Here is a 27,657-nt window from a genome sequence, read left to right on the forward strand (position 1 = left end):
TAAAGTTTCAAACAAATGAGATCCGTTTAAGACTATATTCTTTGCATCATTTCAAATTAAAAAGTATATTTGGATAAAACTAAAACTCGGCCATAAAACTACATATTTCACAGAAGACAAGTTATTCTCGTGATTCATAAAACAAAAATAGACAGCAATGTCTTTCTTTAAAATTGCTTTATTCACATTTTTTTAAGCAACTTTTTTGATTATTTTTATATTAATGTAATTAAAAAAAGATAGAACTTAAGGTCTTCTTCTGCCCTTATGTACAAGCGAGATCATCTTCAGGAAATAAAAAACATAATATAACCCTTGCACAACAATGAAAATAAAATAAAAAATAGCATTTGAAGGATAAAACATCTCTAGTTAGAAGATTCTAAAATTGAACAATAAAATCACAAGCATTCATTTTACATACAGACATGTGCGCATACACATAAAGCAGAACATGAGTGGGGTCATTTTGAGGTGTGGAAAGAGATGGTTGTAGGATATAAAGCTCGAACTGCTGATATTCTTTCGAAGAACAAAGCGAGATCAAACGTGACAATACATTCATACCTCATTTACCCAACATGCAGTGCGGTGGTTCGTGCCACAACGATCCAGCTTGACCACTATTATTCGTTTCTAGTCTTTCTGAGGCTAATACAAGCTATAACGAACGAGTCTGATAGTTTATAAAAAGGAGTTACACCAATAACTCTTCTCATGCAGTCCACCGGGCTAGCTACAGGTCCAAAATCTCTAATCACGTTGTCAATAATCATTTTGGTTTTACATGGAGATCAAGAAATATTTAACAAAATAAAAAGGCAGCCCTTCTTTTCAGATATGCAGTCATAGCAACCGAACCAACCGCCACCAGAGCGGTATTCGCATCTAAACGATTAATCGATGATATGTGCCTCTAGGAAAGTATTTATTCGCATAAAAAAAGTTTTGTTCTTTAAATGCTGGAACGAAATTGATAGGAGTGTGTGTGTGCGTGTGTTTGGGGAGAGTGTACTTAGCCATCATTATAATTGGCCCAAGAAAATTTTATTTTACATCACAACAATTTGTGCTCAAGTTTACATTGATTTTCAGATTTTGGTTCATCAATGAAAGAAACCCAAAAGGAATTCATTCTGAATTTGATAAATAATAAAAAAAAAAATACAGGTATTCTAATACACTATTAGTTTCAGACAAATAGCAGCAAAGTCTGACATCTGTGCAACAATACTGATTTTAAAGTTGATGTATCACAAGCTTTAATGTCTACAAAATAAAATGCTGAGTTTGGTGTTCATCTGTTCCTGTAGATGGAAAATGATACAAGAGATTATCTGCTTTACTCTTAACTTGACGGTTATTTGCTCCATGTGTAATTCTGGAACAAACATTTATGTGCCTTCCGAAATAATAATAAAAAAAATCAATAATAATACTCCTCTTGATACCAGACATTTAGGTCTCGCATAGCAAACTAACAAACGTCCAAAATACATTCTGTACAAAAAGCAAACCCTGAGTTTCGTTGGTGGAACAACTGCGTAGTTTTCAGACCGATCATATTTATTTTAACTGATCCACTGCCTAAACACACCTGCTTCGAACAAAATGCTGGTCCCTTCAACGGTTCAAAGATCTTCCAGGTGAGCGATTCCCACAAACAAAAACACACATACACAGACACATGCACACACATGATTGCTATGGGTTCTTGTTGCTCAATCGTGGAACTGTGTTGGCATTTCCTCAATTTAACATAATTGGAGTAGAAACCACCATCATGGCAGAAAACCAGTGAAGATGAAAGGTTTGGTGGGATGACAACCAATGCTGCAGCCAGTGACGGTCTATCCCACGCAGACCACACAGAACCAACCCATCTCCCGTCTTCTCCATGATTGGCTTGCTTGTTGAACAGTGTCTTCCAGTGTCTTGTCCAATCAGGAGTAGATGGTGATGACTTCACTTCCGCCTCCTCGGACCAACAGGACGCGCTCCAATCCTTCCGTCAGAACCTCCAAGAACTCCATGTCTGGGGTCATGAGTTAAAACTTTACTGCTTGAATTAGAACTGGGGCCGCAACTAACAATTACTTTAGTAAATCAATTATTCTGACGATTAATCGATTAATCTGATGAAGACCAACTTTTCATTTAACAATTTGCTCCTCTTTTATACAATATACACTGAAAGATGCAAACAAAGAATGAAATTATTTAAAAATAAAATAAAAAATGTCTTGCCTGAAATGAAACAGGTGAAGCTAATGTTTTGTTACTAGGGGAGTTTTGAGTAAAACATTTACAAACGAAGGTGCTTTCATCTTAAATGCAAGCTATATTTTTCCAAAAATGATCTTTTTTTTGCGCGTTTACTCCAGTTAACGATTAATAAATTGCTCAAAACTCCCCTAGTAATGGTAAGGATTATTCCAAAAATCAATTAATCATGATTAATCCCATTAATCATTTCAGCCCTAATGAGAACAATGAATTACAGCGCCAGGAGAAGGAAAGGATACAGTTCTCATCTCCGTCCGTGTTCTTCGGGGGCCCCGGCATGTTGAGCAGGACGAGCCGAGCATCGTGGGATTTGTTCACGATGACTTCGTTGAGCTTGACAGCGGTGTGCATCCTTCTGACGTTGGAGTGGTCCCTGAAAGAAAAGCAAAAAAATAAAACACAATCAACTCCCCCCTAGCCACTGCGATCAGACAGAAGTGCATCGCTATCCGTCCTCACGGCCTGATGCTCAGCATGTCTCTGAAGCCTTCGGGTGTGGAGCAGCCGGAGTGCGCCGCTCTGTACTGGGCCGTCTTCTCCTTGGTCCAGGTCATCTGGACGCGACGGTGGTGCTCGGAGCTGCTGCTCACCGGCCGATCCCGCTCTCCGCCGTCTGTGTCGTCCTCATCATCTGACCCGATGCTGGTCAGGCGCAGCATGGAGTTACGGTCCTTCACCAGCTGGGCCTGCGTCGCATATGGAAACAAACATGGACTTGGCTCGTATAACCACTGATTTGAGCCTGACCCGTTCCTTTTCTTTTTTTTTCCCCCCAATGAGATTCCTCGTTCCTCTGCCACCAACCTCCTGACTCTTAATTCTCGTTTCTTTCTCGCTTTCTGCCTCTTTGTACCTGTCTGTCTCTGTCGTCTTTGATGGGGTTTGATGTGTGGCCTTCAGTACTCCTGAACCTGGGTGAGAGATACACCTAAAGACAACACAAGGTCACCTAACCGGCTAAAAAAAACAAACACAGGCTGTAGCTACTCTATCGGGAAGCTACAGGAGCACAACGCAAGTTATGGAGCCCATCTGTCTAAAGAGGCAGATTGGATTCAAATCAGAAGACCTCTGAACTTCAGTGGGAGGAGCAGCAAAGGAAGTTTACAGAAAAACAGATCATGGTGTAAAATTATGACATTAGGAACCATGACATGAACTTTATTTACACTTTTGTACAGTTAACTAATCTTGTACTTCTGTCTGAACTGAAATGCCTGAAACCAGCTGGTTTTGTGAAATCAGTTTAATTAAAATCTCCTCTCTCAGAAGTTCGAAGGTCTTCACCTACATCTAAATTCAGGCAGCTTCCTATGGCAACGTGAAACGCGGTAAACTTACATCGTCAAAACTCCAGCGCACCCTCTGATCAAGCCAGAGGCAAAGGGCGAGGATATGAAATGGAAAAAAATAAAATACCTGCTACACATTATGATCCTCAGACTTTTTCTTTTTTTAATTCAAGACTTTTTAAGACCATTATGAATGGAATTTAAGACCTGTATCTCCACAGAACTGGTTGAATTTCGTCCAGCCAACTGGCGACAAAGTTGCACTTACCCAAATTGTAAGCGCAACTAGCTAGCAAAAAAGCTGCCTAGTTGGCTAGCTGGTAAGGATTTATTGGCAGCTAGTTAGCGGTAGCCTCAACGGTCAGGAGTCACAGAACATAAAGAAGATGTCTGAGTGTGACTCAAACTTTTGCCTGACAAAAGTTCACAAAAAAATAAAAAAATGCATAGAAATACAGCGTATGCTGTCATCGGGACGCAAGGTATCAAACATTAGGTTGCAATAATGATATCGATTATATTTGTTATTTTCCTTTTGCTTTTATCCCAACAACTGTGAGACTTGAATAAAAGGTGTAAAACAAGAAAAACATTTACACCGCACACTTACTTCTTTTTCTCTGTCTGATTTAGAGAGTCGCATTTGTCTGAGCATCTGAGACCTCTGCTCCATCATCAGTGTCCTTTCGTAGGTGTACGCACTGATGTCGCTGTTATGCTGGAGACGAAGAGGAATAAAAACACTCAGATTATTACACATTTATGACAGAATATAAATTTTTATATTCTTTTATAGATTTACAAGGTTGTGTAAAACGATCTCATGGCAGAGCTTTAGATACTTTGGAATGTAGAAGAGTCTACATAATAATAGCAGCTTTCATTTATAATGCTTTTCACATTATTGAGAGCTCAAAGATCTAAAAAAATAACCTTCTCAATTCTAAAATATTTTAATATCGCTTACATTCATAAAAACCCTAAAATAATTAAAATTACAAGATTTGGAAATATACATTTTAAATATCGTGCAATGTTTGCAAAACATGAATTCACAAAAAAAAAAAAAAAAAAAAAAAAATTTATAAAATCTTCGGGATGCCCCTAAAAGCTGGGGCTCTGGGCTAGAGCCCTGTAGCCCTTTCTGACCCAGCTGGTCACATACCATCTCCACTACTTCCACCTCAGCTTCAATACGAAGGTGATAGAGAAACGTTGCCAGATCCTTCTTCATCTGAATAGAGTTGTCCTCCATCTGAGCCACGGTGAAGATTCGCATCCCACATTTACGCCACACCTGAATGGAGACAGGGAATCATTCCTTCTGGAAAACTTATTCATAGAAAATGGATTAATTTAATCAAAATGGTTGCATTCGCCCTTCCTTCCCCCACCTTGTGTTGGCGAAGGAGAAACGGCAGCAGCATCAGCATCCCCCCGTCATGGACGATCCACCATATGTCGATGTAGCCGTCGGTGGGCGGCTCACTATTGCTGGGGAACAGGGAGATGTTTTTAGGCACCAGCAGAGCCAGGTGGGCCGCCGTGGTCACTCGGACCGTATCTGGAAGTAGGAAACAGAGGGGGGTTGCTGTTGGGCTGCTGAGTGGAGGACAAAAAAAATTGCGTTTCGTCTCCTCTGTGACTCACTGATGAAGGTCTTCCAGGCCTGCGGGTCTTCGCTCTGCCTCCAGGTGTGCGGCCAGCCCATCACCACTGTGTTGGGCTTCATTCCTCCCAGGCCACTCGACTGGATCATGTGACTGATTCCCTCACGGGGCTTTTGAGCCACTATGCACTGAACGAAGCCCTTCACCCGTTCCTTCTCCATGAGATGCTTCAAAGTCTGAAAAAATTGTTAGTATTTCAGCATCGTTAGCTTTGCATCTCAATTCTCTCATTGTTTGTTCAATGAGAGTATAAATTTGAACATATTAAAAGATTCCTCTTTTTTTTTTGTGTTGGAGTTTTATTGACAAGTCACTACTTATTTTTCCTCATATTACAGTTTTATTCTTGAAAACAAAACAAAAAATCATAAATATTATTCTGGCATTAATATATTGTCATACAGTTGACCTAAATTAAAGTCAAAATAAATAGAAGCTGTACAATACTCAATCAAGATGGCCGCCCTGGGCGTGCTGACATCACTGAGCTACGAAAACCCAAAAAGTGCATTTTTTTACGTGAACAAATTCCTGATTTTCTAAAAATTAAAACTAAATAGAAACGCATGCCTCATGTTTTATTTTTCTGACTTCCAGCATTTCCAGATCCAAACTGCCTGTCTGACATGTGATGAGCGTAAAGATGAACCTGTTCTGCAGCTAGAGCCTCTCCGTAAGTCTGCAGGAAGTTTCCCGAGACAACCGTGCCGACGATGGTGAGGCCCTTTCCTGCTTTCAGCTGGCTGGCGAACGTCAGCAGTCGCGGAGACTTGACGTGAGCATCTTCGTCCAGCTTTAGCAACACCAGCAGTTGGGGCCTTGGGAGGAAAGGGAAATAAAACTGGATTTTACACAAATTCATGGCCGTTTGAATGCTTTAAACTTAGATCTTTTTGCATTTAGGCATGAAGAAGTAGAAGTCCCTAAAGCACTCTGCTCTGACCTCCAGTTCTTGGTGTGTGGTGGTCCCTCCTCCAGCCTCAGGAGGGCATAGCGGGCAGCACTGAGTGACAGACCGCGGATCCCGTCTCCCCACTCCTTCTCTGCCCTAATGCACACAGAAACAAAGAAAAAGGATACACTTGCTGAAAAAAACTGGTAAGCAGAATTTTTTTTTGTGAAAAATGCAGTGGTGCCCCCAAGAGGTGGCGAAGGGAGTCCCATGACCCCCTCTTGAAAAATGCGGCGCACCCGTAGAATCACATTTATGTCATAGAGAGTCATAGAGTCATCTTCTTCAATGAAGACATAAATGTAAAAACCCAATTAATACATAAAAAATTGATACAAATAAATCAATAAATGAATACTCAATTTATAATACTAAAAGAATAAATAAAAAATAAATATTAAATCAAAATACTAAATAAATTAATTAAAATTAAATACTAAATGAATAAATTTAAACAAAATAATTACTAAATAAATGCATTAAAGTGAATACAAAATAAATAACTTAAAAACAAACAAATGACTGAATATTCAATTTATTCATTTATCTATGTTCCCTAAATTTTTACTTTTCTGGCCCCCCGTATGAAATTTTCTGGGTCCACCGCTGGAAAAATGACCAAATCAAACTATTTCAAACACACACACACACAGGAATCTCAACTATACTGTACATGTACAAATGCATGGAGCAAATACATCACCATGGCAACATACCCATGATATTCAATGTATTTGTAGATCATGCCAGCGATCACCATGGCAACGATTGCGTAGTACCAAGAAGATATGAACATGAGAGCGAGGCAGATGATCATCCCCAGAAACGACAAGGTCCTGGACAGATGTGGAGCACAAGAACACTTCAGTCTGCATGTTTGGGTGTACAACTGTGTGTGTGTGCGCATTTGTCAGTACCAGTGGTAGTAGGAGAAACGGGGCCTCCAGTTTGGGGTCCTGAGCAGCGTCTGCAGGGCGCAGGCCAGGTTAACAAACAAGTAACACATCAGGAAGAACCTGGAGAGACAGAGAAGCAAAGCTGGAGTCCGACGGAGAGAGACTGGCTGACGGGATGGGTGGCAGAGCCAATCAACAGTGGCCGTTCAAACCGGCCTCATTGGCTCACATTGTGAGGATGGGAGCGACCAGATCCAGAGAGGCGATGAGAATCCCCAGCTCTGCTATCAGCGCAGTCAGGAGCAGAGCCCAGGTGGGCTCGCCGTTAGCTTTCCCATGTCCAAAGACCTGGAGCACAACACACACACAGAAGGAAAACACAGTGATCACACCAAAGACTTTACACCGGAATTGGCCAAATACGTTCTCTAACCATTAATTAGTGAATAAATAATTGCTTGTAATCCTTAAACCTTTTATTGCCTGTTAAGATTCTGAACTTTATTGTACTTTCACAATAATCTGAACGTCCTAAAATGCTCTACTTATGCTAGCTGCGGGCTGAAGATTAACAATAACATGATTATTTTTTATATGTCTTTTATTTATACAGGCTATGTCATTGCTCGCAGCTAAGAGGAGGAGCTGTGTCTCGAAGGCGGAGCTAGGTCCACCCAGGCATTTTGCACAGCTTGCCATGGAGATTAAAGGATTTCTCAAACATGCATGAAAGAGTCAACATGCCAGGTATGTTTTTGATGAGAGAATAACTTTGTAACGTGAAGCTAAATTTTTTTTCCAATTTATATAATATTGTGCCTTTAAATCTAATTATGTCTGTTAGCTAGACATGCCTTTATCTGCTTGATAGGAAGTAAAAAAGGTGTTTATAATTTCTTTTGATTGCATTTGTCAGACCAATTCCATCACTGATTATCAAATAAATTCAGCTTAATATAAAATAATTCAGAGTTCGTTCATATCAAGAACTCTGTAGAGATATTTTAAATATCTCTACAAAGCTCAACTCTAAAAAAAAATTAAACGTAAAATTAAACTCAAACAAAACATGACATGAGTCCCACACAAAGAAGGCTTGGTTCTTCTGCCCATCTTTATCACTTTACAAAATAAAAAGAATACAATAAAAACGACTCCTACCCGTAGAAATGGGATGATGTTGTCCTTGGCGATGGCCTGCAGCAGTCGTGGCGCGCCAGTCAGCGACTGAAGACCTGCGCCACATGTTGAGAAGAAGGAGCCAATCACAATGACCCAAGGAGACGGCCAGGCCAGCGTGCCAACAACCAGAGTGCCGTCAACCGACTCTCCAAACCTGCACAGGCAAGTTAGTGTAAATCTTTTCAGTTTTCATAAAATAAATAAATAAAAAAAAAACGTATTTACTTAACAGAATAAAAAACACAGGTAAATGAATAATAGAAGCAGATGTACTGACTTGTCTCTGAGGACGACGCCGTCGATGCAGGCGCCGAACAACACGACGCTGCTCAGGTCTACAAGGACGCCACTCAGGAAAACAAGATTCACACCAGAAGAGTCCAAATGGCTTCATACCCATAAACTGAACTATGAACTCTCAACCAGATGACTTTCAGAAATGACTAGTGGCTTCTTCTTTTTTTAGTTTTTTTTTTTCCATACTTGAATTACAAGACAGATTATTCAAAATCTTGTTGGGAAACTAAGACACAAGATACGATGCAAAGATACAAACAAAAGAGGTAGTGAGGATAGCGAGGATGGTTCCGATGGGGATGGAGCGCTGTGCGTCTTTTAAATCTCCTGACCGATTTGAACCAGCCATGATTCCTGAGGAAGAGCAGAAGAATAATATTTTTTGGGTTACTTTTATTTGCAGAACATGAAACACCAGCAATTCGCTAAAAAAAAAACAAACAAATAAGAATATGCAGGAGAAAAAAATAAGTTACACACCAAAATAAAGTTAGAAATATGATGAGCTATGAAGAATATGAAAAATATGAAGAGTTTAGATCAGGTCTAAAAATTCAACCTGGCCCAAACCATAGACATTGTGTGAAGTCCGATCCGACTGATTAACATGAATTATAGGCATGAGCCTGAAGTAAACCAGACGCATTCAATTTTAACCAAGATTTCATTGCTTTCGTTTTTAGAGCATAATTTAAATAAGCAATGCAAGTTTTGCTGTTTTCAGGGGTTTTTTTAAGCATCTTCCAGCTCCATCTTGTCGTTTGTTGTAACCGCAGGGTGAGTAAGGTGCAAATCTTCAAGGATGCGTGATTGATAGGAGCTGAAAGGGGCGGAGCTCCGTGCACATTTTGCAGAAAGCTGCACTTGTTACAGTCTAATGAACCTTTTTTAATTTCATAAATGGGGTAAGAGGCTAACTCCTCTATTTGAAATATATAAAGTACAACTTTATATCACGCCTTCTCATTTGGTTTTCTTTATGCTTCATGTGTTGAAGGCTTTTTGGCTCAGGCCAATTTAAACTCCAATTTAAATTGAGTAAAAATAATGGAAACAAACCAAATGGGAAAACAAAACATTAAGAAATAGCTAGATACTTGCATGATAAACAAAAACAGACTAAAACAAAATAGAAACGAGCAACAAAACTATGTCTTTTTCCAAATGTGTTTTTTCATGAAAAGATATATTTTTTAAATATGTGAAATTTGAACCAATTTCCATGCAACAGTTCAGGGAGAATAAAAACCTGATGCATTCTTGATATGTTCGATGATAAATCCTCAGAGGAACCAGGAGCAAGAATAACTGACTAATTACAAAACAGAGATGAATAAACCTTCAGAGCGTGTGTCGAACTTAAGGCTTGCGGGCCAAATCGTGTCCGCCATAGCCATTTTTGTGGCCCTCTAAATGTCAGACCGCTACAGAGCTAGAACTTGAAGATAACAGTTGTGTGTTTAAATATTTTATCAATTAAAATCAATTCAGATTTTATTAGTGGTAAATTACATCAATGTGAAAAATGTCATTTTTTAATCTTGGGGAGTACAAATTGAATGCGTAGACAGGTATAATATTTTAACAGTTTGTTAATAGGGAGTTTTATCAATACGTTCTTAGAGGACATTCATGATTCTGATGTGGCCCCCCACTGTGGAGTAGAAGCAACAAATGTATACCTGTGACCGAAGGGAAGAAGATGCCCACCAGCAGGGTGAAGGAGGTGGTGATGTCGGCGAACACGTATGGATGAGTTGGTGATGCTGGAGGTGACGAATGAGAGGAGCTGAGCGAGCTTTTCTCCAGAACCTCTCCTTTGCCGATGTAGGAGCTCCACAGGTTCTCTAACAGGAGGAGAAAATTCAGAAAACAGTTGCTTGGAAAAAGTAGCGGGCCATTCCAGGTTTACTTATCAGATTCTCAGTCAACGTTTATCCTATTATTTAACATAAAGTTTGATTTTGTGCCAATATTTGTACAGTGGTGAAGCCTTAAATGGAAATACGACAAGAAATATGACCTGAAATGATGCCGCTGGCCAGCCCAGGAATCCCTTTAATCTCAGTGAAGTTATTAGCGGTGAAGTATTCATCACAGGTGGCGTTGAGTTCAGTGCTGTGGCAAAATTCTTCCCAAAGAAGTGTGGGTTTCTCCTCCGCAGCTGGCGCAGCGGTGGGGACAACGACTGGTCCAGCTGTGCTGTTTTCTAACAGCACGATTCAGACACGTTAGCACGAGCCAACAACTAAAACACGTGACGACTCTAAAGAGACGAAGCGTCAACCCACCGTAGCCGAGTGTGAAGTTGCTGTCAAAGTTCCCCGTTGTGTCTTTGATTCCCACCGGGACGGTTTTATTACACTGGTCGTGGCTGCTGATGGTTCTATTTCCCAGCATGCACACGCTGTTGAAAATAAAACCCAGCAGTCAATAACAACACCAGCTAGTGAACGGGACAAGGTTGGAAATCTCACAAAAGGATGTGGTCATGTTACAACCACAAACTTATTTTATTGGGGGATTACAAGACAAACACAAAGTGGTGCATAGATGTGAGGTTGAAGGAACATCTAAAAGGTGTCGTGTTTTTATTTTTTAATTATTTTCTTACATAGAAACATTGTGTCAGCCAATTGCAATGAATCCCAATACAATCTGATAAAATGAGGAATATTTTAAAGACGAGTATTTTTTTAATGTAGCGTCATTACAAAAATATTCCCCCCTCTCGCCAACAGGGGGCTCCTCTTGGCAGGAGGGTGCCCCTCCCAGAGAATCATTTATATGACATAGAAAGGCATACAGTCATCTTCTTCGATGAAGACAAATGTAAAACAAAATAATCAACTAAAAAGAAAGAAAGACAGAAAGAAGCAAAGACAGGAAGAAAAAAAGGAGGAACAGAAAGAAACAGAGAAAGAAATGAAAGGATTCTTTTTAATCTGTGTCCCCCTAAAATGTTTACTGGCTTTGTCTGGCCAACCCTATGAAAATTCCCAGGGGGCGCCACTGGGTCGTGTACACTTACGTAAATTTATGCTCGTGGAAAGCGGAGACAAACGCTCCGATGTAGATGGAAACGATGGAGACGATGACACAGGCCAGGAAGATGGAGGCCAGTTTGTTGACATACTTCACACCAACAAAGACGAGCAGCGACATGAGGAGGAGACAGATGCTGCCGTAGACCCGCATGTTGTTCAACACTGCCGCCCCGCCACCTTTAAAGATTTCTGCCTGAGGAACAATGTACATCTGGGAGACGGAGGGGGAAAGAGGGATTAATGTAAGGACTAACATTTTAGATGACAATCAAATGATCAAGGAATGCAAACAAAACTGCAAACACTGATGGGGCAATTAGCAAAAACAAAGCCAAGTCCTACCAGTAAGATCTCGATGGCTCCCAGGATGTACATGGCCCCAGCGAAGGTGGTGCCCAGGTAGAAACAGATCCCCACGGCCCCTCCGAACTCTGGACCCAGAGAGCGGCTGATCATGAAGTAGGAGCCTCCAGCTGGAAGAGGGTGAAGGTGGTTAGGGTACACCAGTGGTGGAGGAATTGAAATGAACCACAGAATGTTGAAGGGGAAAAATGATGGAAGATAAACAGAAGAATTTAAAATCAGTGGGATGATAAGAGTTAGGGACATTAGAAGGCAAAGGCAGAGAAAAGAGGACAGCTGATGAGTAAAAAGTGACTATTCTAAAAAGAAAGTGTTACAAGGGTATATTGGAATAAGACAATATATACATATTTTGGGGAAAAACATTTCTGCACATGACATCATGAGTGTTTTTGTCGTTTTAGAAAAAGATTCAGTTGAGATGCAGCCGACTTCATTCGTTTTTGGCTCAATCTAATTTACATTTCTTACCCTTCCTCACTTATTTTCCAGCTATGGTATCTTGCAAAACCATTCACACAGATTGAGTGTTATCACATTTTGTCCCCCTGACAGCAACCTCTGTATTTTACCGCAATGTAAATGTGACAGAAAACCACATAACAGTGCCAAATTGGGATGCAGAACATAAATGGCACATGGTCTAGAAATTCTCTTAGAAATCTGAAAAGTTCCAGGCCTAAATACCCTCGACTGATCTCACCAAGACGGTTGAAACAAACAGCATCCCTACTTTTACTGATGCAATCATAAAATGGACAAAAGTAGCACAGGATGATTTAACACAAAGACCAAATTTGAACAACTAAAAGCAAAGTGTTTGGTGTTCAAATTGCAAACCTTGTTGCTGTGAAGATTGAGGCACTCCTTTCCCAAACCATGGGAAAACTGATTCTTTACCTTGCTTAACTGACTGTGTGGGAGGATATATTTGTTTGCCGTGTTTACGCAACACTTTCTAGAAGGACTGAGCTTCCACAACAACAAACCCTGGAATACCAGCTAAAAAAAAAAAGCGTTCTTGGGAACCAAAACAATAGGTTGGGATTGATTGGGGGATTAGGGATGAAACTTGGTGGGATGGCAAATGGAAACACATTGGAGAGGCCCAGCTAGGGATTAGGCATGGTTAGCAGGTGGTACTAAGGTAAACAGAGGTTTTAACATTGGTGAAGTTATGCGATGCCACATGGTTCAACTATATGGCTCAGATATAGCTGAGTTATCTGTGCTCATGCAGTCGTACTCAGAACTGGGAAATTCCAACTTCTCAGTTGGAAAAAATCAACTGGAACGCCCTCCGAAGTCGAATTTCCTGTTACGAAACTGGGAGCAATGCCAAGTACAACTTGCAAGGCCGACTTTGTGTTTCAATGTGGCCCCTGCTCGCACCAACAAACATGGTTACTTTACAAGACACGCATGTAAACGTGCGTCTAAGCTTAATGTATCAACTCAAAGCTGAAAACATTAAAAGTGGCATTTGCTTCTTGAAAATAAAGATTAAAATGATGCAAGAGTTATTGCAAACAATGTCTACGGGAGTCGCCATGTTGAAATTCCAACTTCTTAGCTAGACTGCTGTTGCTGCGTTCCAGGAACCTGGGAACTCAGGTTTGACGCCAAACTCAAGGTAATGGCGTTCTAGTTAAGTTAGACTTTCAACATGGTGATGCCCAAACATATGGTTTGCAAAACATCTTCCAAACATCATTTTAAGCATTGCTTGCCATAAGCAAATGACACTTTTCATTTTGTCAATTTAGATCAGCAGGCGTTACACGTAGCATTGATGTTAGTCACTCTTTTACATGTTTCCACCACAGCTTACTGCTGATGTGAGGAGCGGCCATAACGTAACGCAAAGTCCGTCTTACAAGTTGTAACGGATTTGCTCCCAGTTTCCCAGTGGAAAATCCGACTTCAAAAAACGTTCCAGTTGATTTTTATGACTGGGAAGTTGGAATTTCCCCCAGTTCAGAGTACAACTGTAAAGCAGTATTAACCCTGTTAAGTATCTGGGAGTATATTTATTTGCATTTGCTATAAAACTACGTCAGAGACTTAAAGAAAGTGACTCGAATGAGAAATGACATCAAGACAGTCACAGTATACATAGAAAGATCCTTCTGATCGTTTCCAGTTAGAAGGATAACTGAATAATTTCTGTTGCCGAGTTGTATTTGGAAAGCCAAACACTTTAGTCTTTTGAATCGCCCGTAATAAACATGGAAACAGTAAGCATGAGAACTAAAAGCGCTTACAGCAGTGCAAAGTAGATAAACTGAAGCTGCATGTTATGCATGTTGCATTTGATCTACTTTTGCTCTTCTCAAAATGTCAAGGTGCTGCAGGCATGAGAGAATCACATTACTTTGACATTTTATTTAATGCGTCAATTTAGACACACTGTTGAAAGACGAGGTCAGTGGCAGGTATTTATTACAACTAGGTTTTAATTTATGAACTCAGAGCAGAGACAGGCAGCACGAAAACAATAAAAATCCCTACAGGAGCATTGCTTAAACATTAAGAGGAAATAAATATTAGCCATTTATTAGAAGAGAGGGGAATACCTGGCACAACTCCATTAGTGGCAATCGCGCTCATTGAAATAGCAGTCAGCAACGTCTGGAAAGCAGAAACAGTCCCACAAAATATTACTGGAAACGTTTCAATAGTGTCCATGAACGCATGCTGACAAAGAAACACTCACACAGCAGCAGCATATGAAGACGATGCAGAGGGCCTGCAGCACGCCGGCGGTCCCCACCACCCACGTCAACCTCAGGAACAGGATGACTCCAAAGATGTTCTGAAGGCAAGGGAGGTAGACGCCCATGAACGTCCCCATCTGCGGCGACTGAAACAGAAACAAAGTATCCGTTTGGAATTTAGCACATCGTATGCTTATGTCAACTTTTATATTTTGTATAAAGAATGTCAAATGAATGTGTGTAAAAAGCAGCAGTAGTTACTAAAATGTTTTTAATAGGGATGTTCAGATAACAAAACTGTACTAAAAGCAGTCCACATCATTTTGCGTGCATCTTTCAAAATTTAGGTTATATTAAAACCAAAGTTAAATTCCTTTCATTGCACACAAACTCAACCAATAAATCTTCTGATTATGAAAGAGGCTGTATTGGCTACTTTTACTGACAAATTTCAGTAAAATAAAGATGAACAGATAGCAGCTGAAATGCTAAACTTTAGATTTTATGACATTCGAGGCAAAGAGCATTAAGTTTATGTCACTGGAAAAAAAATTATGTTCTCCAAATTTTGTCTGGATATAATTAATTGGAACTATAACAGTTGGCAGCAGAATGATCAATGGATCAACAAAACAGAGTAAAAATTTTAACCTTGTACTTCATGAAAAGGTTGGTAAAATAAAGACAGGAGTTCATAATTCAGTGTAGACTAATAAAATGTGGTATTCTATATGATGGCATTGATCCAATTTCTACTCCAAGGCTTTGTATTGGGCCCTCATTCATTTTTTACTATGTCCCTCTTAAACAGATCATCACCACATTCCATTACATTTCATATTATCTGTACGCAGATGACATTCAGCTGTACTGTTCTTTCAGAAAGTCTGTTCTTCAAGCTGTCTAACCACCAGAGTCCCTAAAGGAGCCAATGAATGACTCTTCAAGATCACTCAACTTCAAAGCGTTTTATCATTTGAGAAATATTTGCAAAACTAAGGCTGTCAACATAAAAACTCGATTATTTCCTCACATCAAGACTATAGTTATGCACTTTTGAATTTATCAATAAAAAGTCCCTCGTTTCCCTTCCATTAGTCCAAAACTCTGCAGAAAGACTCAAGTGACTCAAACAGAAAAGCTCCCATCACTCCGGCTTTAATGTCCTTGCCCTAAATGAAAGCAGGTTCACTGCCAAGTGCAAAAGGAAAGTTTCTCCTGGTTGTGTTGAAATTCAAACTATGTCTAGTTCCACTTTTTAAAAAAAGAATGAAAACATGCCCTTATTTTCCTTAATTTGGCCCAGTTACAAGCCAATCTCTAAGTGGTGCAGCAGCATTTTGGTGATGCTTGTACTGAACACACCGCAGAACCAGAAGGAAAGATTAAAACTGTTTTGGTTAAACTCCCCCAGCCCCAAATCCCCTTCCTACTGTCTGGTGGAAAGACATGCCAATCTAAGCTGGAAATACTATGAACGACCAAAACAGATCGTCTTATCTTGTACGCGTGCGGCTTATCATCGAGTGCTGCAGTGTACGCCAAGTTCAGGTCTTGACACCCTTTGAGTCGTAGATATGATTTGTCTAGACAACTCGATGACCGACGCAGGAGAGGATGGACGATGAGCTCATTCTAAAAGGGACTCCATCTGTTTTCCACCATTTCTTCAAGCTAATTCAGTCATATTGTGTGTAATTTCTCAAAGCAATGTTTTTGATACTTTACATATCAGAATGCAACTTTCATTTTGAGATTTTTATGCTTCAACATGATAGTGTATTAGAAAAGCTTTATGGCGTTATTTCACAGTAAACTCTTGATTTTCAAAACGATTTGTAGAATTTCACACCTTGCTGGTTTTCTTCTTTTCCCCGATGCTCTCAGCCTCCTCATGCTCCTTTGCTCCCTGCGTCAAGTTGGTGTAGTTAGCCAGGCGGCTGAGCAGAGAAGACACCTTCGGCCTAGTGTCCATCTCCTCCTGTTGGTCATCGAACAATGGGAGACGTCAGTGTGAGATAACAGTGGTGGGGACACGGAAAGGCAGCAGTGAGTCGGGAACAAAGAAAGGATCAAAGTCAAAAGCAGCGAGATAAAGAGAAAGAAGAGGATGGGTGTTAAACAATCAAGAAGAGGAAAACATAAAAGAAGAAAGAATCTGACTGTTTAGAGAAAAAGAAAAGGTTAGACACATTTCCAGAGAAGCTGGTAATCTATACAAGCCAAAATTAGCTGCACCCACCATGCAGCTTTTTAGCTTAAGTTTGGCAAACAGAAAGAAAAAAAAACACACAGGCACAGAGATTTTTGTCACCATCAGTGCTACGAGATAAAATGTTGCAGAAAACAGAACATTAAAGATAAAACAGTGATAATCAGTTTGATTGTCAAACCTCAAATAAGGCCAAGTTCCTGTCGAAAAATTCATCGTCATCCATCCCATGACTGTTGTTGATGTAAACACTGGAGATCTTAGAGTTCCCCTCCCCTGAACAGCAAGAAAAGAGAACACACACACGACCAGAACTTTAATATGAGCACACCGAGTCAAGATCGCCATCGTTTTGATTCATTGAGGTCAAGCTGTACAGATTTATGCAGCACAGTCCAATGAAAGGGCGACGCCGTCACCAAATCCCTTCCAGATCCATCAGCACACATCCCTGCACCATCAGCAGCACTTGACTCAGCACCATCACTTCCCTCTTTGCTTCCCCAAGCTAACGAAAGCAGCTGCACTTTGGGTCACGTAGGGGTGCTGGAAAGTGATGAAAACCTGCAGCTGGTATTCAGCAGGAGGGACGTTTTCACGAGTCCTTTCACATTACAGAAAACCACACTGCAACATTTGGTGTAAACCAAGCAACGCGTGTTTTTTGGTTGAATAAAGTCAAAACATCAGGGTGTGACCTAACATATGACTGCGTGAGAAAAAGAAAAAAGAAAACTTGGGAGCACTCCTGGCGAACAAACTTGCTCAACAGGACAATCCAGACTCAGAGATTCATCTGAGGTTCCCAGACTGCATCTGCTGAATCAGGTTGACAACACCGGTTCCTCATTGCAATGAAACCACAAAGAACTGGTTATGACACAGACTGCATATCCTGCGATGAAATCCTTCCGACACGACTGCTTGCTCAACCGTTAGATTCACGGGTGTTGTAGTTTTATTAAGGCGTAACAACACTCAAATTCATCGGTCAGAACTACAACAGATGACGAGAACGACGAGAAATGGCTCAAAGAAAAAAAAATTAATAAAATGCAGCTAATTGAAATCTAAAATTGAGAACAGGATATTTGGAAGTTTTGGGGTTTTTTTTGCTCGTTTCAGACTCTTCAGAAACTCTGTCTTAACGCCAGCTATCATTCAAAACATCAATTAGGGTCAATGATAGCTGGAAGTAACCCCAACATAAGCGATACTGTCTGGAAATATTTATTGGTCAAGCTAAGAGCCATGCTTGTCAGATTATGGTGGAACTCCCTATTGCTTTTCAATGTGCTTGACAGGCTATTGACTAAGTTGCTAAATGTGGACGTCAACAGATGTGTAGCAAGCCTTGTGACCGTGCTGGTATCGATGGCTTGTCATTCACTCGACAAAGATATGGATCAACTCTGAGGGTGGAGCGTGAGCAAATACTGGCAAATGTTTATCCACCAGGAGTGGCTCATGCTGAGAAGCAAGTGGACAGCAGGGAGGAGATCAACAGGGATCAGCGGGTTCAGGAGTTTCTGCAGCTAAAAGAAGGAATTGACAAAACATTGTAGCTCCATCTGCAAAAACAAAAAGAAGCTACTAGAAGAAATGGATGGATGAAATGGATGAACCAAGAGGCAGAAATCAACAAATAATAAGCTTTTTAGTGGAGATGCACTCATCAGAATATTGCACCCAATTTCTGATCTCAGATTTTCTAAAATCTCTGATTTTGGTTCTGCCCGATTCCTATTTTGCTTTCAGAACTGCAAAAAAATAAAAATAAAAAAGTTCCAAAAGAATTTCTAGCTGAATTGGCCATCAAGATTGGATGAATCAGATTCTAATTCCTGAGGATGTTTTATACTGGCTTTGGCATCTTATCTGCAGTTAGAACAGTTAGCATTGCTAACTGTAAGCACAATCCTGTACATTCCTTGACAGATGTTTAAACTAAAGAAAAATCTAACGGAACAATTTCTGATGTACAGTGAACCCCTGGTATGTGTAGCTGTTTGGGGGGAAAAAAACATCCATAAATAGCCAACCTGGACAGCTGAACAGCTACCCAGCTATTCAAAGTCTACTTTGTATGAAGTAGGCGTTGTAGACTTTGCATAAAGTCAGACAAGGCACAGACTCTGTAGGAAGTGGAGTCTACAGTATGTGATTGTATAGAGCAGTAGTCCCCAAACTTTTTCCTGTGAGGGCCACATAACTTTTCCCTTCTCTGGTTGGGGGCCGGAGTCAGTTTGTAACAGAAAAAGTGTGACGATTGCAGGAGTGCCTAAATCCAAAATTGTATTGTTTTCCAGAAAACACAATCAAATAACCCTCTCTGGGTTCTTCACAGAAAAAAAAAAATCCAGGAAATAATATTTATGAAATAAAAATACCGTATTTACCGGACTATAAGTCGCAACCCCAAAGGTTTTTTTAAAAAACAACCAGTAAACATAATATTTTTGTAACTTTTTTTTTTTTTTTTACAAAAAATAAGCCAGATATCTCTGCCTCTCTAGGTTTTCCACAACGATGCAGCAGCAGCAGAGGGGGGCGGACACCCAAAATTTTAGTCATAGCAGGTCAATTGAATATAATTTATTACGGTTGAAAAAGAAAAAGTTGCTAAGTTAAGATTTAACTGAACTGATTACGGTAGTTTCCAAACGGTAACTGTAACAGTAAAAGTGCTGATCCTTCGTGTTTGCTACTGGCATGTGCTAAATGAAAATGGGCGCTTCCTTCTTCCTCTTGTTCATCTGCTTCTTCTTTAGATTTCAAGGGCAGCTTGTATCCATTATTGTTGCACTACTGCCATCTATTGGATCCCAATATCTATGCCTCAAATTCTCATAATGACCCGTGGCTACTGAGAAACGACTGCTAGCTGGAGGTGTGGACTCTGCTGAAGTTTTAAATTTTACGTTTGGCCGTAACGTATGTAATGCGCCACTTCAACGCTATGAAGCTTTCTGGAAATCGCCCTCGCTGTATACAGAAATCCAGATCAATGGGAGAAAGTCCAGAAAGAGTATTGAGGAGAGATGAAAATTGAGGAGAATTACATAGTAAGGCAATGGCAAAGGCAAAGTTAGTGAATAGCTGGAATCCCCAAATATCCATTTTAATAGCTCAAATAAATAGATCTGGGTCAACCAAACAAAAATAACCCATTTATAGTCATCAGCCAATCTTCTGGTGCACCTCTCCTTTATGTCTCGTGGAACAATGGCTTCATTTTTTTCCCTGCAAATGTGGGAACATCTTGTAGGGGTGTTTTTTTTTTTGTTGTTTTTTGCTGACTTAGTTAAATAATTAACACAAGACACTGCACTTCTTGTAGGATCTGGTGACACCTAGTGTGATGTTCCATCTGAGATACTACAAGCGCATAACAGTTACTATCCGCTGTGTTAAAACTGATGAAAGTGTAAAGGAGCGGAATTAATTTTTTCAATTCTCCATTATGAATTGTGCATCTTCTTCACTTCTCTACTGCTGTCTGCTCAGAGCCACAGCTGCTAGACCACATGTGGGTGAACCCAAGGGGGAAACGGTTATTTGTTTCAGAGAGCATTCCCAAACAGAAGGGCTCCTCCGCCCAGCAGTTTCAGCAGCTAACTGTAATGTGTCAAAAGAAAATAAAGAATCGTAGAGGAAGTAGCTGCTCATCCATTCACTTTGACTTCTGTCAGTACTTCAGGAACCTGACTCAGTTGCTTCAGTAGCATGACTTTGTCAGCATTTTTTCTTCTTCTTTTATTTTGGGACACGTGGGGACAGAAATATGGACAGCCTGCAGCGTCGCAGCGGCCCGATCAAAACGGATTAACCGTCTCAATATCTATTTATGGAAGCTTATTAAACAGTGCAGGGCATCCTCATAACAATGCAACTGCTCAAGTGGATCAGTGGGCTAATTCAGTTACATCTCACTGAGCCAGTGAACCCAACACAGATATTCTTATTTGCTTTTAAATACCAGCGTATCGTCCTCATGACAGCTATCGACTTAAATTAGCCAGGAGGAAAAAAAAAAAGCTCCCATGAATTTTATTAAACGGGCCGCTTAGTGAGCTCTGTGACAGATCTGAAGTAAATAAAATCTAAGTGAGGCCACGTAGGAAGGTGGCTCTTATTGGCGAGTCCGATCTGACCCAACTAATTAACATTAATTAAAAGCCTGAGGCTGAAGAAAGCCCGGCATTATTTTGATTAAGATTTTACTGCTATCGTTTTTAGGCTACTATTTGAGTAAGCGGTGCAACTTCTGTTTTTTTAGCTTTCGTTCAACGTCTTCCAGCTCCATTTTGTCGCTTGATGCGACTGCAGGGTGAGTCGAATGCAAATCATCTGGGATGTGTGTGATTGATGGGAGCAGAAAAAGGCGGCGCTGCATGCGCATTGTGCAGTGCTTGTTACATGCTAATGAAATTCTGCACCTTAATTTATTTCTTTTCTCAACAGGGTAAACAACCTCATCCTTTATTGATGCTATAGTAAGTAGATTAACACAACTTTATATCATGCATGTAAGCTTAACAACATGCCACAGAAGCCTGAGTCCGAACAGAACCAACCATTGAGCAAATAAGTTTGACCCCATCTGGCCTGAATTTCAGGTCGGGTTCGACTCGGGCTCAGGCCATGAATCTGAACTCTGTCCAGAAGAAACAAAGAGGATCTGCAAATCAGATCATCTTTTTTTTTCCCCCACCAAGAAGGAACTTCAAATTACTGTTCTTCAAACAGACACAAATAAAGTAACAAAATTCTAAACAGACAGATCAAAATATAGCACATTTATATTCACATTTCATATTACAGCCACAAACTTTATTGTTGGGCTATTATATGCTAGGCCAGGGGTCACCAACCTTTACAGCCAAAAGAGCAATTTTGCACCAAGGACAACCAAATAAAACTTGTTCAGAGCCATAAATGTCACGTGACTTTTTAAAAAAGAAAAACGTTTTAGACAGCTTTAGTAAATTTCTGGGCACTTAAAAAAAAACAACAAAAAAAAACAGCATTTTATTTCTATTTTTAGGATTTAAAAAATAAAGATAAACATAAAAAGAGTATGCAAACCAGAGCTTAAAACATATTACTGGTCCTTTTTGTGGCATTCTTTGTAGAAATTCAACTCTGCCTTCAGGAAGTCATCATAACATGGCTTCTCTATTAACCCTTTGACAAAGTTTTAACCAGCGTTTCACTGAGAAGTAGCAACTATGATGAGCTCAACAGATCTGCAGCTCCACCAGGTGTTTGCCAATTGCTGCCGACTAGTCTGAAGGAGTAGAGTGGGGAGTCGCAGGCTGCTCTGTGAAGTTCAGAAGCTTGGAAACTGCAGCGGAGAAGTTTTGTCCTCAAGGGCAGATCTAGATCCATACGTTTTGCACAGCTGAGTGGTTGCCATGGAGATTGAAGGCTTTCTCAAACAAATTTGGAAGAATCAGAGCAACACTCCAGGTCTGTTTCTAATGAGGGAATAACATTATGACAAAGTTGATATTGCCTAATGTTGCCCCTTTACTCCATTATATGAAAATGAAAGCAACTGTAAAGATCAATTTCCAGGTTTACCCTGGAGGCTCAGTTGAATCAAGGTCTGTACTTTGAGTGGGCAGCTCTAACACATGAATAAGTTCCGATCTAGACTATTCAACTGCAGCTCTGACGAGACGTTTGGGGTCATTTTACAGCTGAAAGGTCAACCTTCCTCCACACAAGCATTTTGCATCTACACACAAAAATATAAATATATTTTCATGCACATGTTTATGTGAGATAATAAGTATGGAAGGTGATTGCTAGATTATAACCACGATGTTAAAATATTTAGCACCCCACTAAGCCTGTGAGAACAAGTGTGTGCGTCTCACCTTGGTCTATGCTGCTGCGGTCCGGCGTTTCGTTCCCTCCCATTCCTCCAAACATCGTCCCACCTGCGGACCCCTCGCTCACCGGGTCACTGCGATTGACGCTCTCCCTGGAGCCGAAGCGAACGTGGGCGGACGGGCGGGAGCTGATGTCGGGCGACGTGTCAGACAGCCCCGTGAGGTCCTCAACCTTGGTGGGCGTCACCGTGAAGCGGACCGATGACATGGCGGGTGGCTTAAGAGAGGTTTGCGTGACAGAAAACTAGGAAAGTGGGGATAGACTGGGGAGTTCTGTGGGGGGCAGGGGGAGGGAGGGGTCAAGGACCAATCAGGGAGAGGCTGGCAGCACTGTGCTGACCTGAGCTAGGCTATTTCCCAGCTGATGCAGAGGTAACTGCTACCTCTACGGTTTCTCCTTTTGGTCATGAAATACTCCATTGAGGTAAAAACCGGGTTCGTCTTGAACCTTTGGGTATCAAAGGAAATTCTGGTCAAAATGTGTTTGTGTTTGGAGAGATGCTAGCATATGGCAACGTGGTGGGAACCAGAATGTGGGTTTGTCTTGTCTTCTGAACTTAAAGGGTTTTTGTACAAGACAAAAGAAGGGTCTTCACAATGTTTCTATCGTTGATTGTAGCCAGGGTGGTAGAGGGCAGATGGAGAGAGACAGAGAAACAAAAAAACATGAAAAAAGAAATGAGAAGCTGGATATTTGCATGCGAAATAAAAACATTAGTTCTCCAACAAACTGACATGATAGTTTTTTTTTTTTTTGTAAAATCAGTAGTAGCAACAGGAAGCACCGTGTCATGTGCCTTGTGGAAGCCAATCAATTTCAACAATACCTCCTCTGTTTGACCACGACCAACGGCTTCGCGAACTGGAAAAAGGAGCAAGTACACTACATTCACATGGCATTCATCTGACACAACGCCAGCCTCGGTTACCTTACATTCTACGTATAAAACCAAGCTTCAGCGACAGAGTGGCATCATCCTCTGACAGAATGAGTGACTGAGATGTAAAACAACAACCAGGAATGAACAGAGCACAAAAAGAAAACTGAGGGTCAATTTACATGTTCAAAAACTAAAAAGATCAGTGGATATAGCTGAACTGGGTTTTTCCCCCCCCTCTCTCTTTCTTTTAGACTTGGAATATAATTTAATAATTTAAGGAGAGCGGTTCTAACCGGTTATACTGGAGAGTACCAGCTCTCACTCAGCCTGCAGAGGCAAGGCAGGTTGTTCCCATTTTCTTTTTTAAAGAAAAAAACGTTGCCTAGTCCGTCAACATTCAGAGTAGGGAGGGGGCATGAGGTGTGAAGAGCGAGGCAGCAATAGATACAATACCCCACTGTCAAGTTCAGACTGAAAATTAACTCCTAGACAAGAGGAATTTCTTGTTTACATTTTCAGACGGATAGGAATTGAAAACAATTGGAAAACGGTGACTTAATTTCTCTAGGGGAAAATCCTGTAGAAGAAAAATCCCTCTGCATACAGTATTGCTTGTACACAGAACAAAAATATTCACACAAGCTGGAAATACACAAGGGGAAATGGTCAGTGGGATGAAATCTGACAATTTTCAGCTTTAAAAAACACTAAATATTCAGTGTTTTAACAAGTGAATGCCTCATGCCATGACACTACCAACTCCTTTCAGCATGGAAGTTGCTACTGCAGGAAGAAGATTCAAAACCAACAATTTTCAGTGGCAATGAGGCATTTAAAAACTGAAATCGTTAGCTGTAAGAAGTGTCTTGAGAGACAGGATTTAATCTTTTAACATTTCGTATTTTCTTGCTACAAAAAGAGACGTTGAGTCAGATTTATGCCCTGGGGAAGTTTTTGCTGACTTGGCAAGAGTGAGCTAAGCAAGCCAGTTTTAGAAAATACAAGGAAGACTGAAGAAAGTTGCTTTGCTTTGTTATTTTGAGCTTTCAACCTTCAACGTGTTGGCAGGATATTAGGATCTTGATTCTCTAAAGATCTGACACACACAGTGATTTATGTTTATAGTTGAAGTTCATATTAGTTGCTAATATAAAGGATGAATTCACACCAGCCAAGTCTGGCGCTAGCAGGAAAAATTACTTATCTTTTTTTTTTACCAACGGCAAAAAGGAAATCCTACAAGCCTTAAAACTTGATGCTACTCCATTTTTATTTACATTTTGTGAAAAAGAAAGATGCGCTCCTATCTTTTTGTGTCATTTCCTTCAGTAGTTTCTGATGCATTAGTTTTCACATGACACAGTGACCGCACCAGCTGAAAATGTAACAAATGTTGCAAATTTTGGACCAGAATCAAATGTGCAAACACCTTAGGATCGTAAAGAAAACTTAAAAACACTACCACAACCACTGACAGCAAGAATTCTAGAAAATAAAATACTTCTAACAGCTGTCATTTATATTTCTTAAAGCAAAGTCAGAATTATTTATCATCTGCAGCACCAGGACAGGTCAAAACTTCACAGAAACTGGAACTCAGCCACCCCTAATTGGTGCATTTCTAGTACAAACAGAAGTGAGCGCTTACAGCCGGCACACCTTGAAGAATCTGTACGAAACATCAGGGGAACTGAGGCTGCTGTTCACAGACCGCTGTATAAAGAGTTGGGAGGGTGGGGCATAACACTTGTGACTGACTGCAACTTCCTCCTGAACCTGAGGCCACCCAAAGAACCCCGAGGAGGCAATTACTTGAATCGACAAGAAGTCTAAAAGGATCTAATCAGTGCTGACAACTTGACAAGATGATTCAAGACATTTTGTCCTAATTTCTGACAGCACTTATTTCTATGTACTCTCAAAATCTATGAGTAATTACATGTTGGTTTTTTTTACTATTTAGATATCACTTTTTTGTGTGTTTTAGGTGCTCAGAAATGCTGCAGTCAAACTGTCAGGACTTCTTCTGGCAACTGGGTGCAGTATTGTTACCCATCTGGCTGTCAAATCCTCTTAGGCCTCTGATTCTCAAAGACAGCTGCTCCAAATCCCGCTCCAAAACACCGCAAACAAAGCAGCAGAATACATATGTTCATCGTGTTCAGTGGCGATGACTATGTCACTCAAAATTGAGCAGATATCATCTCCTACAGCTGTTAAGCTCTTCAGGATAAAGTCAGTTTTGACTATTCGACGCAAACTGAAGTGTATGTGATATGTATTAAACCGGGAGCAGTAGCAGTCAGATTAATGCTGAACATTAATTTGGTTCCAATGATGATGCTCGTTTTTCAACCCCGCCACTCAGCTGCCATTCTAAGCCAATTAAGCTAGCTATAATAATTCTGGCTTGAACCGGTCGGCAAACGCGTCCCTTTTCAGCAGAACTGGTTAAAATGCAGCCATAAGCACCTGATCCCAAGCACACTATGCTGCGTTACATTGTGTCGTCTCTATGTAAATTCAATGAGAAACTGCGACTGAGCGGCGAGTTTTAACGCAATAAAACCGGTAAAAAATAAAAAATTATACAGAGTAGCGCTTTCAATTTCGACAAAAAAAATCTGACGGGTTTAAATGCAAGCCGTGTTTTATTTTAAAGTTGTCTTCAATAACTTTTGTAAACCTGGGAGGACACTTAAGGTGTTTCGGCTGATACAGCCGCCAGAACAGAGCTGCGGTATCGGCTGAGGAGGGCTTTCAGTCGGTGCGACTAGCCTAGCCACGCCGCAGACAACCTGTCAACTCTCTGGACCTCCAGATAGCTCTCTCACAACGACAATTTTTCCCGGTCGAATTATTCACAATTTACCCGCTAGTTACCGTAAACACATACCTGTCCCCCGTTTCCCTTGAACGGCTCCTCCAATTTACATTTGTTTTCAGTTTTTATCCGTATACATCCAGCTCCCGTGCCGGGCTTTCTCCGCACATTTATTCCAAATGACCCACCAAAAAACAGCACGCGACTGTGCTTCTCAAGTCCCAACTTCCTTGCCGTCGTTCCATCTAGTTTGCGCATGCGTGATTATGACCTTTCGTTGAGACGTCTGGGGAATGTAGTGCTAATTTATATTCTGGGAGAAATTGACTGTTTTTTTTTTTACCCTACTACAGGGGTGTCCAAAGTTGGTCCTCGAGGGGCGGCATCATGCATGTTTTAGTTCTCTCCCTGGTGGTAGTAACAACCTTTTCAGCACGTCAATGTTCTTCTTAGACCTTCTAATGAGCAATTATTTGATCCAGGTGCGTTAAACCAGGGAGAGAACTAAAACATGCAAGTACATTATCTATTTTATTGTCCATCCATTATTCCACTTTCTTTCTTTACTTTGTGTTCTGTGGCGTTTCTCTTGTTTTTATTGTGGATGTTTGATTCGAGTTTGCAGCTGGTGAAAGTGAAGCTCTAAATGCTTTGTTGTTGTTGGTAGGGCCTGCGCCAGCCTGAAAGTAGCCCAGGGCGAATTTTGGGGAGGCGAGGATTTTATTTTTTGAATGTATGTTAACAACAATATTCATCTTTACAAACACTACACCTCATCTTAAAGTAAAGGGGTCATGTCACACGTAGCGTTTTATTTAAATATTGGATTTTTATTCATTTAAAATACAAATATTTAAAAATTATGTTTCAGTGACAGCTGTGTCAGATCAAACACATCATTCATCAATTTGTGCCTGCCAATGTAGACCTAGCTATGAGTAAAATATTTTTCGGGGAGGTAGGAGGGGATAGAGAAGTGGCACCAAAACCTTTTCCATCCCGGGGGCCCTTATTCTTCTAAATCCTGATATTGAATGTTCCTATTCCACACCCCTTACAATTAATCTTCACATTTCAGCCTTAGATCTTTGCTTGAGTTAATGTCTCAAGTAGCTACAAAAACTTTGTAAATTTCTTT

At 40.5% G+C, this 27,657-nt stretch overlaps 1 protein-coding gene across 5 annotated transcripts; it reads right to left on the reverse strand.

Moving 5' to 3' along the window:
* Positions 1–233: 233 nt before the first annotated feature.
* slc12a6 (solute carrier family 12 member 6) lies at positions 234–26,891 on the reverse strand. Of its 5 annotated transcripts, XM_008435278.2 has the most exons (28): positions 26,592–26,888; positions 22,800–23,417; positions 17,096–17,190; positions 16,555–16,683; positions 14,702–14,848; positions 14,562–14,616; positions 11,965–12,095; positions 11,607–11,833; positions 10,867–10,982; positions 10,599–10,784; positions 10,258–10,422; positions 8,831–8,929; positions 8,556–8,613; positions 8,258–8,432; positions 7,326–7,444; positions 7,118–7,216; positions 6,917–7,036; positions 6,192–6,296; positions 5,898–6,066; positions 5,229–5,424; positions 4,973–5,142; positions 4,744–4,875; positions 4,189–4,296; positions 3,628–3,651; positions 3,140–3,214; positions 2,746–2,972; positions 2,526–2,659; positions 234–2,035 (listed from the first exon to the last, which is right to left on the reverse strand). In XM_008435278.2, exons 2-28 carry the CDS (start codon positions 23,020–23,022, stop codon positions 1,944–1,946), a joined length of 3,576 nt encoding a protein of 1,191 aa, XP_008433500.1. In that variant the 5' UTR covers positions 23,023–23,417; positions 26,592–26,888; the 3' UTR covers positions 234–1,943. The 5 variants fall into 5 exon arrangements, with proteins under 5 accessions (XP_008433500.1, XP_008433501.1, XP_008433502.1 ...); XM_008435279.2 differs by lacking the exon at positions 3,628–3,651; XM_008435280.2 differs by lacking the exons at positions 3,140–3,214; positions 3,628–3,651 and having other exon boundaries at positions 26,592–26,886.
* Positions 26,892–27,657: the final 766 nt, after the last annotated feature.

This window comes from Poecilia reticulata, linkage group LG18, assembly GCF_000633615.1.
Source record: "Poecilia reticulata strain Guanapo linkage group LG18, Guppy_female_1.0+MT, whole genome shotgun sequence".
NCBI classification, from domain to species: domain Eukaryota; kingdom Metazoa; phylum Chordata; class Actinopteri; order Cyprinodontiformes; family Poeciliidae; genus Poecilia; species Poecilia reticulata.

Coding starts and splice junctions, on each gene's coding strand:
- slc12a6 (XM_008435278.2), bottom strand. CDS start 23,022: ATGTCATCGGTCCGCTTCACGGTGACGCCCACCAAGGTTGAGGACCTC. Junction 6,297..6,916: donor AAATACATTGAATATCATGG/GTATGTTGCCAT, acceptor TGTGTGCATTAG/GGCAGAGAAGGAGTGGGGAG. Junction 4,297..4,743: donor AGGTGGAAGTAGTGGAGATG/GTATGTGACCAG, acceptor CTTCGTCTCCAG/CATAACAGCGACATCAGTGC.